The following is a 15,523-nucleotide window of genomic DNA, read 5'->3' as shown; positions in this document are numbered from 1 at the left end:
GATATAGTGGGCCTGTCTACCTGACCCCATTCTATACTTCCAGACATGCTACTGGCTTCAGACAACTCCTAGAGTTGGAGCTGAATCAGGTAGCAGGGAGCCAGGACACCTGCATCTGCTTAATTCCAGGCAACACCCAAAGGCAGCAGGAATGGGCCCAATGGTCATGGTCCAACCCTGTCTTCTGGGTCTAAATGAGGGTGAGGAGTCATTGTCTTGTAGTTAGAGAAGGTAGAAGTGTGGGACTTACATGGGGTTGAAGTTGGCATTACTTGGCTTAGCTTTGTAACATAAAAACATTAAGTTGGAGGTTTTGGAATAAAAAACCAGGGCTTATGAGGTGATTTTAAAGATATGTCCACAAATTCTTTGATACTCTTCCCGTTAAGAAGTAGAGCTTACTCCCTCTCCTCTTGAGTGTGGGCTGAACTTAGTGATTCTCTTCTAATAAAGAGAATATGGCAAATGTGATGGGATGTCACTTCTGAAATTAGGTAGTAAAAAGACTATGACTTCCATCTTGAGTACACTTTCTTGATCTCTCTTGAATTACTTGCTTTGGGGAAGCCATCTGCCATGTTGTGAGGAAGCCCTGTGGAGAAGCCCACCTGAATAGGCTTGAAAGTGGATCTTCCGATGCCTACCAACAGCCTTGAGAGTGGGCTTGGGAGCAGATCCTCCTCCAGTAGAGCCTTGGGATGACTACAGCCAACACCTTGATCGCAGCCTTGCAAGAGATCCTGAACCAGAACCATGCAGCTAAGCTGCCCCGAGATTCCTGAACCTTAGAAGCTATATGAGATAATGAATGTTTATTGTTCTAATCTGCTAAATCTTGGGGTAATTTGTTATGCAGTCATGGATAACTAATACAGTTTGTGACCTAGTGCTGCCATGATGGCCCAGCAGTCTGATCTCCAGCCTTCCTGAATCTTAAACTCTTTAGTTGTAGAAGATGAGTAATTTTGTTGGTGCCTAGGAGCAATAATATCTGCCAGGATTACGTTTGATAACACATGTTGTAACCAAGGCTGTTCAAAACTCAGCTGCTGCCATAATTTATATATTGTAATTGCTGTCATAATTATTTGTTAAATGGAAAAGAGCAAGTGTGGGTTTTGCTACCAGCTGTGAATAGATAAGCTGTTGCTCCAATTAGACTGCTGAGCAGTTTGGAGGCAAAGACCCTGACTGGGAATAACCGCCAGCCGTGGGGGCCCAGACTGCTCTACCGTGTGAGTGAAGGGGAGCCAACCAAGACTGAAGGGCATCAGAGCACAGAGAGCCCCCACAAAATTTCAACCAAATGGAAACAAAGTGACATAATCCCTTACGCACCTCACACATTTTATAGGTATAAAAATACCTCTCAACGCACCTGGGGGCTCCGTGGATCCAGTGGCTGGGGCAGGCTGAGCTGCGAAGCAAAAATGCTCTTCACGAGAGAGTTGCTCAGTGGTGGCAATCCGTGGTACATGCCATCTGAGACAGACTGGTAAGCAGGAGCATTTCCAGCTGCCAGAAATGTTCTTCTACCGAAACATGGAGGGAATCTCAATTAAAGTAGCTACTTAAGCTTCTAAAGCTCAAAACTTTCTTTAAAGTGACTGTAGCAAGATAATGTTTTGAGACATTAGGTTTCTTCCTCAGTGAGATCATCCCTCTCTCCCATTTCTTTACACCCTGCCCTTCACTCTCACAATTCACAGCCCTCCAGGAAAGGGTAGAGATACCCCTAGACTAGCACTGTCCAGTAGAACTTTCTGCAGTGTTGAAGTGTTCTATATTTGTCCAATATGGTAGCCACTAACCACATGTGGCTGTTGAGCACTTGAAATGTGGCTACTGTGACTGAGGAATTGAATTTTAAATTGTATTTCATTCAAATCAATATTAATTTAAACTTTTAAATTAAATAGCCACATGTGGCTACTGTAATGGGCAGTTCAGCTGTAGCTCTAGAACAAAGGTATTGATTGTTTGTTGAACTGATTTTTTTAAGACCAATAGCTGAGACAGCAACTCTTGATATGTATAACCAAATTTTAAATTAAGTAATAAGAGCCTGGGAAAGAAAGCTTTTTGTTTTGTTTTGAACGAAACTTGGCTTTGCATATCAAGAACCAAAAATCCTGAAGACTAGAGCATGAAATTTATACCATAAGTTGTAGAGAAGGAAGTATGCATGATAAATTACAATGATTTTCTTGCCCTGAAGGAAATAAGAGTTTTGCCAACAAGGAAAGACTGTTTCTAGAGCTTAGATCTAGTGGATGCCTAAGAAAAGATGCTGACACAGGATAAGCTGGGAGAGGGTATCCCAGAACAGAAGGGACCTTTTGCCTGGATCCTCCATGGGCTTCACCCAAGTCATCAAAAAGGAAATCAGCAATGGCTGAGGGAGATTTTAGCACTGATGGAAATGAAGCAGACTCCCAGAGACTAGCAGACAATCAAAGTGTTGGGGAAAGGCCTGGGGAGTGCCTGAGCTCCCATAAGAGGGTGTCCAGGTGGGGTGCTGAGCAGCACGCCAATCAGAAGAGATCTGGGGTTCAACCAGCTAATTCACAACAAGAGATGCGGGAGATGGCTGCTCCCCCTCAACTGCCGGGATGATTTATAAGCACCCCTAGGGACTTACGAAGGAGGGGAAGGGTGTGGTCTAAGGCCCAAAATTAAGGTCCAATACTATGTGCTTCTTTGACATCCGGTAAAATTGAGAGGGCCTCTAAAGGCCTAACCACAAGTTCTCCTCCGCACTCTGCTCCCACAGGTAAGGTCCTCTAGTCAAACAATCTTCCTTATAAAAGGGACAAGGGCAGTCCCTGCTTATCCCTGAGCAGCAGTTTCGGTTCCCTGCCAGATTGCAAAATTATTCTAACGAACCAATCACATCCTCCTGTTATCCAGAAGGTACCACACCCTCTTGATACTACAAAGCCTGCCTCCCACAGCCCCTGATTTTTCACTCTGTTCCCAAGTGCACTTACTCTGTGCCCTGCATGGCGTGTAGTGTCGTCCTCTGCTGAGCTGTGATCATATGTTACTAATAAACTGCTGTGGATCTCGTGTGTCCAGTGTTCAGTGTCACATGTTTGGCCATCCCATAACCTTACAGCAGAATCCCACCCTCACCAACAGGGTGAATAGGAGGCAATTAAGACAAAGTGAAAAGGGGATACTCTTGAATTAACTGATTTTAAATGTCAATCTGACCTCTTTTAAACTCTAAATGTGGCTGAACGACATGGAATTGGAAAGTTTAACCTTTTTGCCATCAGCAGAAGCAGGGGCTTATGAATTTAAGTTCAAAGACAGATGAAAGGAGCTCTCTATTTGCACATCAAACCATTGTACTGGGGCAAAATTCATTTCAGTCTTTTCACATTTTAATGAGAATTAACAAAAGATATTGAGTACTGTTATACACTGAGATCCTGGATAAAATAGTTGATTTATCCTAATAGCTCAAGGATGGAGCTTGGAGTTGCTCAAGGGGTATATAAACATCTTCTCCCATTTCTCATATCTTTCATATGTTTTCTCATGATTCTCAATGAGCCCTGCCAAGGGACTCATGATTCACTCAACACCCATGTGACAGTGATATATCAACCACCTAGTATGTACAAGGCTCTGTGCCAGGAACCGTCCAAGACACAAAGATGGGACCCATGTGGCTCTGATCTTCCAGCCCAGGAGGGCCTGGTAAGGCGGAGCTCATTATCTGGCTGCTTCTGACCTTCCTCTAAACTCCCAAGGTCTTTTCTCCATACACGCCTCTCTTATGGCTCTTATCGGTTGTACGCATCCACTTAAAACAATGGTACCAAAAAGCAGAGTCTTCTAATGGAAAGATTTCTTTTCAGCCCAAATCAAGAGCACAGAAGCCCAGTATTGCGCACACTCTCTCCTTGGTTGGCTCCTTTCACGTCATTCCTGCTCTTCTCTCCCAACACTCCACGGAATTATTTCTCTCTCAACCTCTGGGGCCAGCTTTGTTCACATTTTACTTGTTCAATCCTTGACTACATTGTTTATATTTTAAAATTTATTTTATATTTATTATTAGGTTTTGACATCGCAGAAAAGCTTCCTGGCTGGGGAGAGACTGCCCCTCCCTGGGCTAGCCAATTCTTAGAGACCTCAAAGGACTGGGCAGGGAGTGTGCCTTTCACATGAAAACTAACCAATCCAGACCCCTACTTCCTGTCTCGGACTCTTGCTCCCCAGGAAGCAATATTCCTCTGCTACAGTCATCCCAGGGCTAGTTAAGGGGTAACTAAACGCCATCCCTACAGCTCCAAACCCACTGGAGTTATTCAAACCAGCCCATCTTAAACTGTTCAGCCTGCCCCGCCTCACCTTTCCAGGCCATGGCCGAAGCACTCTCCTTGTTCCTAACCGACACAGACACGGATGCTTTCCAGTATGGCCCTGTGTGGCGTGGCATGCCTCCTGGTTCTAGGACTTGTGAGTATAATAGACTTTGTTTTCCTGAGTCTCTCCTGTGTCTCCTTTAGTGGCTGCACCTGTCTGACCATCACCTAAAAGAACACAGGACTCCGACAGGCTCTCTTATCCTGGCAAGCTTGTGCGGAACTTTGTAACTACCAAGTGCCACAAATGACCACAATTCTTGACAGAGTTTTAGAGCCCAAACACAGCTTTGTGTACATACAAGGTCTATTGCTTGCAGCCTATTAAATAATAGCAATATAGTTCAGATGTGTATATGGCTGCTACTCTAAGCCACAGAATCATAGAATATGATATGCTCTCTAGAAAGACCAAAGTCAGATCACAGGCACCCCAGTGATGAAATCATTGGTTATCCTTTCCTTGCTTTCCTAATTCCTCAGTCTACATAACTGTCCTTCATGGGAGCCATCTCCCTCTATCAATAGTATTGTTTATTAGGGAGCCGGACAATGTAATGCTGTGGAAAGAAAGGGGTCTCAAGAGGATAGCCAATATTTTTAACACTAGATCCTCTTTTATTTCCTCCCTCTCCATGGACCCCATATTTTGAAGGATTTTTCTACCAGATATCCATTAAGTGTTTTCCTGTTTTTAACGCAAAGCCACATCAGCCTCCAGCCCCAGCTCTGAACTGCAGGAAGAGATGAAGAAACGTGACAGAAAGGAAGGAACAGGACTCTGGAGTCAGACAAGCTGCATGAATGTAAGTTCTGATACAACAAGCTGTGTGACCTGGAACAAGTTATACAACATCTCTGAATCTCTATTTTCTCGTCTGTAAAAATGGTGAAAATCATTTCTGTCTCATAGAGTTGGTACGTGGTGAGAACTTGACCAAAGCAAGTTGCCTCTCCCTCTTATCTCACTTAGTTCTTATGATTCCAGTTAAAAAAAGAAAGAAAGAAATTTGACATTTTCTGCACCTGCAAAGTTTTTGGCAAATGTGTTTTTCATCATGCCCTTAGAAAAACTGAAAATGGCTCTCGAGCCCCTGGGACGATCTGCTTGGATCCTCAGTCATTAAACCCTGGCCTGTGCTTTCTGCTGGGGTGGGTCTAACCAGCGCAGCTTGTCAGCAGCACTCAAAATGCAGGGAGACCCACAGGCACAAAAAGCTGGCTTGTTGCTTGTGCCAGTGGTGCAGCTGCCAACCACAGCCCCTAATAAAGTCAGGTCTCTCCAGGAGTCCACTAAAATACCAGAATAGATGCGCCAAATTCCCCAAACGGCTCTGTCACCCTCCAGCTGCCTTACTGTCAGTAAGCAGTGCAGGGTTTCCTAGAACACCAGTTATCTTGTGTGTGAGAGAGCCACCCACAGCAGGATCCCAGGCAGGCTGGTTCAAACCACAGGGGGTAGAGAATTCACAGGGCACATGTTAGAGTTTTTCCTGGAGGCAAGGATATAAAGAAGAAAAAATTAACAAAAAACATCTGCAAAGTGGTCCTGAGGGGGCCAGGCAAAAACTATGGCTCTTCACTTCTCAGACTCTGGGGACCAGCACCGTGGTCATGAGCGAGGTCCAGCCCACAGGGCCTTCTCTGTATCTACCAGAAATCCCCAGACAACTCTGAAGCACACTTTAATATCTGCACGTTTAGAGATACTTAAACTAGATTAGTATGAAAATTAAAAGTCCAAAAATGAAGAGGGAATCAACAAAGGTTCAAGGATGAAGAAGCTGGTGTTGCCTTTTTTAGAGATGGCTTGATGTCTTCCTGAACCAGGTATACTGAAGAAGTGATTGGACTGTCAAGCTGTTTCCTCAGGTGTCTCCTTTTTACCCTAATCTGCCTGAAATCAACAATATGCTCAGATTAGAGGTTTTTGTAAATTTTTTTTTTTTTTTTTGCTGAGGAGGATTCACCCTGAGTTAACATCTGTTGCCAATCTTCCTCTTTTTTTGCTTGAGGAAGATTAGCCCTGAGGTAATATCTGTGCCAGTCTTCCTCTATTTTATATGTGGCTCACCACCACAGCATGGCTGACAAGTGGTGTAGGTCTGCACCTGGGATCTGAACCCATGAACCCGGGCTGCCAAAGTGGAATGCACCAAACTTAACCACTACACCACAGGGCCAGCCCCTAGAAGCATTTTTTATGCCATATGTTTTTCTCTGTTATATAGAGTCCCTTTGAGGACTTTGTTTATTTATTTTTTGCTTCCCTCCATCACTGAAGTGCAAAGGAATTCAATCCTTTAAATCACGGAGTGGCAAACTTTTTCTTAAAGGGTCAGATAGCAAATATTTTCAGCTTTGTGGACCATACTATCACTGTTACACATACTCAACTTGCAGCTGTCGTGTGAAAGCAGTCAGAGATAATCCATAAATGAATGGACAGGGCTGTGTTCCATATATTTTTCACGTGTCACAAAATACTGCTCTTTTCTTGATTTTTTTTCCCTTAAGCACTTAAACATGTAAAAGCCATCCTTAGTCCACAGGCCATACAAAATGGGGCAGGGAACTATGACAGTAGCTGGCCGACTTCTGACTTAAATAGATGAGATTAATTAGAACCACTGTACCATCCAAGCATTTACGTTCAACCCAAATGATTAATCCACCTGAAATTAAAGATAAGCTCAATCTTCAGGCATTTCTTGAATTGGCTAATAAATAACTCCTATAGGTTGGGGGACATACCCAGAGGTGAATGACAGGCCCTGGGCAATGTGATTCCAACACCAAAGGAGGACAGCACCAACTTCCATCAGGCCCTTGCCCAAGCTTGGTGGAGGGCAGGTCAATAGGGGCAAAGTGAAACTTCTGTCCCTGGAAACATGCACCTGTCCTGCAACCTGAGCTGATCTGTGCCACAGAGAAGCAGGAGCCAGACATTACGTGACCTTGTGGGGCATTGCCCTGTTGGCCTTGAGCCACATGCTTCCCCATCCCCCAGTCTACGGAAGCATGCTGCTCTGATTTCACATAAGAGTTCAGTTCTTTCTTTTCAAACTCTGGAGAAACTTTCAGTTTACATAAGTAAAAAGTTCCCTGGGTAAACAGTCGTATTTGCTGAGACTTGGTGAGCTCTGCGAAGAGCAGGGAAACTTCCTCAAGCTTCCTGTCTCTTTTGATTATCTAAGGACTTCTCCTTGTTTGCAGGTTGAGCATGTAGCAAAGCAATCAAGAAGGATGACATTTATCTTTCAGCTTCTCTCTTCCTCCCGCCTCCTGCCTTCTCCTCGGTCTCCTTTTCTATCCACACTGCTGCCTGGCGTCCATCCTGGTTCTCAGGCTTTGGAGTCAAAGGCACCTAGGTTCCAATTGTGGCCTCCCACTTACTAGCTGTGTGATTCCAAACACACACATCCTGAAGAGCTCTGAAGGAAAAAGGCCGGAGGAAATGTGATGAATGAGGGTGTACCATCCCGGGTGGTTCCCTCTGAGGTCCTCTGAAAAGTACACCAAAACCACACATAGGACACAGTTCCCTCCATTCCTGCAGACTGACTGTGCCAGGACAAAGAGAGCCCACAAAGCAATTCCTGGAGGAGGCAGAGGGCTTCCCTGGGAGAATAGTAGCAAGCTGAATCCTGTGTAGCTGGAATCCCAAGAAGGATTTCTGGAGTATAGTCCTATTTCTTCACCCTGTGTAAATTCCTTGCAAAGCTGACTTGGGTTTCAGAGCCTGGAGGGCTAATGAACGCCATTCTGACAGTCAGAGCCTTTATCTCCTACCTGCCTGCCTAAGCTATACCTCAGAAAGCTGTTTGTCAATAAAAAGAAAACACATTAGCCTGATTTTTGTTTTTTGGGGTTTTTATTGTGAGGAAGATTGGCCCTAAGCTAACATCTGTTCCCAGTCTTCCTCTGTTCTATGTGGGACACCTGCCTCAGCATGGCTTGATGAGCGGTGTATAGGTCCTCGCCCAGGATCCGAACCCGCGAACCCGGGGCCACCAGAGTGGAGTGTGAGAACTTAACCACTGTGCCACCGGGCTGTCCCCTAGCCTGATTTTTTGTCCTGTTGAATTTACATTCTAAATCCAAAGTTCCTTGATGCTCAGAGTAAAGAAAATGCAGAATAGAAAGAGAAAATACAGTTCAATACAATTCTCACATTTCCATTCTCTGCAGACACCCACGCTAACGGTGGAAAGTGATTATAATCCACAGGAAAGAGCATTGCCCTCTGAGGTCCCCTCATTGGCTGAATACTCACACTGGGAATTAATCAAAGGAAGTTAATTAATTTTGACAATTTAAGAATAAGCGGAGACCCTCAGGCCCGACCTCTTTCCTTCCCATACAAAACTTATTATTTTTACTGGAAATGCTGTACTCTTAATCCAAACTAATTTTCTCATCAGTCATGATTAATTAACCAAATATTTTTTTTTCTTTGCAGAGTACTTAACACTTACAAGGCCAGAGGGAAATTTATTTATTTATAAATTTAACTCAGGCAGCCCATTCCATTGGCTCCAGAAGAGCAGTGAAAATTCTGTTTTTTTCAAAACGTCAATAACGGCTGGAAAAAATCGACAAAACTCTTAGAAAGAATCATCTACAGAGGTACAAAAAATACTATTCCCATAAAACAACCTGAACGTTGAAAGCAGCAATTGTTATATAAACTAACAGTATCGAAATCACGTTTAATAAAATCAAGGATATTATTATCTGACAGGAACACATTCTGCACAGACGGCCTTTGCAGCAGAACACGTTTGGCAGCCACAGTGCCCTGGAGCAGCCTGTGCCTCTGACCATTTTAAGCTCATTAGCTAATCTTGCCAAGAGCGGCCTCCCACCATGGTCGCTCAGAAACACCTGCCCTGGAGAATTTGCTAGACAGGATTAATGCCCCAGCCCTTACCGGATGAGGTGCCTCACTGCAGCGTCGAACTGCAGAAGCATGACCTCCCTTCGGAGGAGCAGGGCCTGGGACACCTGGGTAGGATCTTGGGGACTCTGGAGACTGTCAATCATTTTCTGCAGCTCTTGAAGCTCAGACCCTAGAAGACGAACAGCGTTTGAGTTAGACAGTCTGAAATACAGGCTACTATAGCTAACCCAGGGAGCCATCATTTCACCTCCAAAGCTAACATTTTACCTAAATGGACTGTTCGCTCTTTGTTTGTGGGTATACTAATTATATCGTTTGCAAGACCAGCAAAGCCTTATGTTCTAGAACCCAAGGTCTGATTTATCTTTCCTTCCTTCCTTCCTCCTCCAGGAAGATAAAAACTTGCTTTGCTTTTCAGCAGAATAAAAACATGCTGTTGGAAGAAAGTTTTAAAGTTTACAAGGCTATAGTCTCTAAATAGATTGAAAAAAAGAAATTACAAGGAATGGGAAAGTATAGGCCTCAGCAGATCTATTACGGGCTTGAAATTATTATAGATTGTAAACCAGTACTCGTTTCTCATAGCCACACCATCCAAATCAGCCCTCTCTGTCGCTGGCTCATCCTGTCACTGGTTCATGGATTAAAGAAGACTCAAGACCATCAGAGGCAAGCAAAAAATATATACGCCTATATGTATATGTGTATACACACATACACGCATCCTTCTAGGAGAGTCTCATCATTTTAGAAGTAGGTGTGGGAGATCCTAAACTGGCTTATTTCTTGGACCCTTACAGCAAAAGTAGGCTGAGTATACATAGAATTATACATGTTTCCGATGGAAATTTAAGTTAGGGGCCTATGGTCACTCAATGCTGGGTAGAGGAACCTGGCCTGGGTCTAGATGGCTGTACTAGCATCTGTATTATTGGCCCAGGGAAGGAACTGGTCAGATTGGGAGAGCACAGTAAGAGAATGATGAACCCTTAGGGAACATTGGTGGGGCTGGTGGTTGGGCCCAGACTTCCAGTGCTACCAGAATGTCAGCTGATCTGAAATGCTTGTCAACTCCTTGTGAGGACAGTGATAGTTTTCTACTCAAGAGTACATCCTGCTATGAGAAGAGGATTGTGGAAACTGATCGCTGTGCCAGATACGCCCTAGGCAGAAGTGAGATGGGAGACTCACGAGGCATTTCCTGAGTTACTCTACCTCAACAGCTCGTCCAGACTTGAGGAGCCTTCTACTCTACCTGGCCCAGTACTGGATCTCTTTCCACATATCCGCATGGAAGGCAGAGGAATTGAGGGAGTGAGGAAGCCATCCATGAGAGACTGATCAGGGCAGAACCAGGACTGAGAATGGTGGCTAATACTTGCAATATATGCTCTTGGAATATATGCTCATCTTAGGAAAAAATGAAGAGCCCAGATAGCGTATCCATTTGATGTTTTATACACAACAAAAAAATGTTTTTTGGATATTTTTCCAGCCCTCGAAGAAGTAGGTCCAATCATCACAATTTTCATGACTCCTCTATAAATCTGATGGTCATATCAGGCTGAAAAGAAACTGCCACCAGGAGAAGAGTCACGTTAGAGCACATTGCCCAAGAACTTTAGTGGTAGATGGGTGGAGGGTGGTCAGTGAGCCTCATTGGTTCAAGGCCTAGTGTGTTTGATCTACATGCGATACACAGTCAGGCTAAGCAACAACCAGCGGAAAGTGTTTATAATCCTCTGCAATGATGATGAAAATAGACTGTAAAGTTGCACACACCCTGTGATTAAAGCTCTGAAAAATGTAAATGGGAAGTGCATTGGGCAAGGGCTACAAGGGAGTACAGATAAAAGTATTTCGCTCGTTAGCGTGATTGGATTACAGGTGATATTTCTCTTTTCACTGTTTCCATTATCGTTTATATAGTGCTATCTGGGCACCTCTGCAGGACCACCTCCCAGCAAAACCATTCTGTGTTGACAGGTGGCATTATCACTAAAACACAGATGTGGGTGCGGGGACTACTCTTTTTTCATTGTTTACTGATTGTGACTTCTGGCTTCCCTTTCTCTGTGGGGTCATGCTGCTTGGTGGGAAGGGAGGTGGCAGGCACGGGTGGGAAAGGCAGCCTGTCTATGAGGACGGCGTAGGTGGTTGCCATGTGGTGGTGGTGCTGGGGTTGGGAGTAGGACCCTGTACCTGGAAACATCAGGAAGAAGATGAGCTTGTGCTCATGCCTTTTCCCAGATCAGAGAGAGAGAAGAACCACAGTGGCTCTGTCCCCACGTGAATACTGAAAGCTGGGACACTTTGTTCCTAGTCTGCCTTGGGAGTTCCTGAAACCCTGAGTTGAGTGTGTAGTATCTGGGCTTTAATTGGCCTCCTAATCCTTTACAAGGAAATCACAATGTAAACTCCCACATTCTGATTACATCCTCTGCTTCACGCTGACTCCAGAGGGAGTTGCTGGCTTTCAAGGAAGGAGAGAGTCTGGCAGCGTCTACAGAGCTAGTCCACAGAGTCTAAGAGCTGCTTCCTCAGTCAGCGGGAGGACCAAAGCTGAAATCTGGAGTGTCCCTTTAAAAACTATTTTAAAGCATGTAAGTCCACGAAAGTCATTTTATCTAACTCCAAATAGCTCTGAGATGGTTAAAAGGAGTTGGGTGGGTATATGAACAGCCCCATCTCATCCTTTCACCTTAACTCTCCTTGCCTCCTCTGGGAAGCAGGCCAACAACTGAGCAGCCTACCCATTTAAAAAGATGATTATCTGAGAGTGGGATTTTTTTAGTTCAGTTTGCTCTTTATCTATTTTCAGCAAAGCAGAGTATGCAAAACTTTGCACATTCTCCCTGGAGCACAAATGTTTTTACTGGCAACATGACAAAGTACGTGTCTCTAATTGCACACCTCAGAAAGCCTAGCCCCACATATTCCAATGCTTTCCGGTTCAGAAGTATATAAATAGTAAGAAACCAATTTCCTTCATCCTGAATTCTAGGTCCTCAATTTGGCCTCATTTCCCACTGTTCCTCAGTGCCACACTGGTGAGTTCACCATTCTCTGGGCTGGCCTGTTGCCCTTGCAAGTGTCCTTTTCTTGTCTCGCCGGGGCCATCCCTCCTGTTTTCCTCCACTGATTCAAGTGAGGGCAAGACCCCCAGCTCACCTGCCCTGCAGGCTCTGCCCTCCCAGCCGCTGTAGGGCTTCCTATGCAGTGAATTCCTATGGAAACATGGCTCTGGCTCTATCTCCACTTCTAATTCATCCTCATAGAAACCTGTCTCCCCGTCTCAAGGGTGGGATGGCATCTTTCCCTGCCCATCCTCCTTTCTCCTGTCCCTCATCTGAAACCCAGTCCCCATCACCTCCCAACATCCAGGAAGCCCCCTAATAGTGTCTCAGCTTATCTTCTGAGTAAACCCCTTTTACAATAGCCCCCGATTACTAAAAGGAAAAGACCTAAGAATGCTTTGGAACTTCTCTAGTCTCTGATGCTTACACTGAAGATCGGCTAGTAGTTTTGAAGCTCATTAGTCTGCAACAATTCTGGGCTTTCTGTTGAGGCGGCACCAACCCGCCCCTTCTTCACGCTGCGTCTCCTCAGACATAGGCATCGATCTTCCTCTCCAATCACCTCTTGTACCCTTCCCTGAGTCTCCCGTCTGAATGTTTGCAGATTCCTTCAGTGTTCATTAGCACAGTGCAAATCTACCAGCAGACAAGTCAGACTCTCCCACAAACCTATTTCCTTTATGTATCGGCTAGAGAAGGATAGATTCGGGTGAGATCACATTTGTTTTAAGTCCACTAGGTTTAAATAAGCATATTACCTCATTTCTTTGGCTCTTCTCATCCTTTAAGATCTTTGGCTACTATGTTATAATATATTGTTATTAATTGATTAATATTTACATGACTAATGACATAATTTGGATGGGAGTCAAATCATTAAAATAACAAAATCAGTTTCTCTGCTTCTGATAAACCCCATTTACTAAGCATTTCGGTGCCTTTACTTTGCCTCGTGCGTTTGTCTTAGAACCTGGTTCTGAGGTGGAGTTCATGGATTGGTGCTGGGCAGATGATACTCAAGCCTCAGTTGTTCTTGCTACAAGGATACTGGGTCATTGTTAGCCCACCCAGGGCTGTCTGCAACCTTCTTGACTGTGAATGCCTGGCTCTGAGCTTGCCCTACTAGTTCACAAAGGACAGTAGGGAAAACAGAATGAAAGAAAACTAATATTTAATGGGGGCTTGTACATCCTTCCAGCAATTTTACAGATTTTAACCCATAGAATATCTTTATGAGACAAGTGTCATCATTCCCATTTCATCGATGGACAGGGACCCAGAGAGTAAAGTACTCAGCTTCTAGGAGCCAGGTGGCAGAGGCAGGGTAAAAACCCAGGCCCCCAACTTCTGACTTGGTGTTCTTCGTGGTTTAACCTGTAAATGTGGAATTAATCAGTTTGGAGACAGTACATAATGGGACTTTCCCTTTCCCCTTCTTACCACTGTCATTTTTGAGAAAATATTTTAGTTCTATCTTTCCAAGTATTAAGAGCTTCACAGTTGGGGCTGGCCCCGTGGCCGAGTGGTTAAGTTCGCATGCTCCGCTGTAGGCGGCCCAGTGTTTCATTGGTTCGAATCCTGGGCGCGGACATGGCACTGCTTATCAAACCATGCTGAGGCAGCGTCCCACACGCCACAACTAGAAGGACCCACAACAAAGAATATACAACTATGTACCGGGGGGCTTTGGGGAGAAAAAGGAAAAAATAAAATCTTAAAAAAAAAAAGAGCTTCACAGTAATTAACTAGATGGGGAAAATCCATTCACAATGTATACACATATCAAATCATCACATCATACACTTTAAATATCTTGTAATTTTATTTGTCAGTTATACCTCAATAAAGCTGGGGGTAAGAAGTGTCACAGAATTTCAACTGAATAGTGAAGGTGCTTTTAACCACCTTTAATCACTTACCGATGCTCTCAGTTCCTCCCCAGTCACCTCTCGAAGGGTTAGGACTTAGAGGAAATTCAAAACATGCTGGACAATTTCCAAGTTTAGCAAAACTGAAAAGGTAGGCCACAATGTCGTGGAGAGGGGCTATCAGCTGCAGAGTTAGCTTCAAGGCTCTGAAAGCTGCCTGTGGGTAAAATCAATACAAGGAAATGAGTTTTAAGAAGTTTCTAAGAGGTATATAAAAACATACGAGCATTGATTAGGGACAATATCTTTAAACAAGAATATTTAGATAAACATTTTCAGAGCATAATACAGGATAATAATTACAGGATAATATCTGAAAAAAAGAACAACAAACCTATTCATGAAGTGGGTTATATGCCCTTGGACAAGGTAACTCCTGTGGGGGCGGGGGGGAGGTGGTGGTTAAACAATTTGTTTCTCTTTGTTGAAAGCCATTGGTGGCCATAAACACCATCAAAATGTGTTTGTATGACTATCAATGAAGTCATACAAGGGTCATACGTACATTTCTAGAAGGGACCCCATATTCAGACAACATTGCCCTGAGGGAATACCTGTAAGCAAAGCAAGATATCTACTAACACGGTTTAAGCACATGACTGAAAACCAAACACTGGATCCTAAATATCAGCAACATTCAAGTGAAGAAAGAGTGAAAAATTATGATTTAAGTGCAGAAGGTAGTATTTTTATATAGCTTAAAAAACATCTAAAAATTTTTCAATGAAAGAAAGTGTAGGTCTATTTTTAATTTTTTGAGGAAACTCTATACTGTTTTCCATAATGGCCGCACCAATTTACATTCCCACCAATAGTGCTCAAGGCTTCCCTTTTCTCCCCATCCTTGTCAATACATATGGTCTCTTGTCTTTTTGATAATAGCCATTCTAACAAGTATGAGGCACTATCTCATTGTGGCTTCGATTTGCATTTCTCTGATGATTAGTGATGACGAGCACATTTTCCATGTACCTGTTGGTCATTTGTATGTCTCCTTTGGAAAAATGTCTATTCAGGTCCTTTGCCCATTTTTAATCAGATTATTGGGTTTTTTTGTTTTGTTTGCCATTGAGTTATATGAGTTCCTTATTTTAGGTATTATTTGAAGTATTACTCCCTTATCAGATATGTGGTTTGCAAATATTTTCTTCCATTGCGTAGGTTGCCTTTTCATTTTGTTGATTGTTTCCTTAGCTGTGCAGAAGTTTTTTAGTTTGATGTTGTCCTACTTATTTA

General features: G+C 43.7%; 1 protein-coding gene across 3 annotated transcripts in view; it reads right to left on the bottom strand.

Annotated features, from left to right (window-relative positions):
- Positions 1 to 15,523, bottom strand: part of LOC106829732 (uncharacterized) — a 165,397-nt gene that overhangs the window by 42,905 nt on the left and 106,969 nt on the right. For all 3 annotated transcript variants that reach the window (XM_070496708.1, XM_044757278.2, XM_070496709.1), the window contains 3 exons: positions 14,279 to 14,444; positions 9,313 to 9,451; positions 1,379 to 1,532 (listed from right to left, as the gene is read on the bottom strand). In XM_070496708.1, the coding sequence (XP_070352809.1) occupies positions 1,379 to 1,532; positions 9,313 to 9,451; positions 14,279 to 14,444 (459 nt within the window). The remainder of the gene's footprint in view (positions 1 to 1,378; positions 1,533 to 9,312; positions 9,452 to 14,278; positions 14,445 to 15,523) is intronic.

The sequence above is a fragment of the Equus asinus genome, chromosome 24 (genome assembly GCF_041296235.1).
Source record: "Equus asinus isolate D_3611 breed Donkey chromosome 24, EquAss-T2T_v2, whole genome shotgun sequence".
Lineage (NCBI taxonomy): Eukaryota > Metazoa > Chordata > Mammalia > Perissodactyla > Equidae > Equus > Equus asinus.
This window is presented reverse-complemented; position numbering and strand designations above follow the sequence as displayed.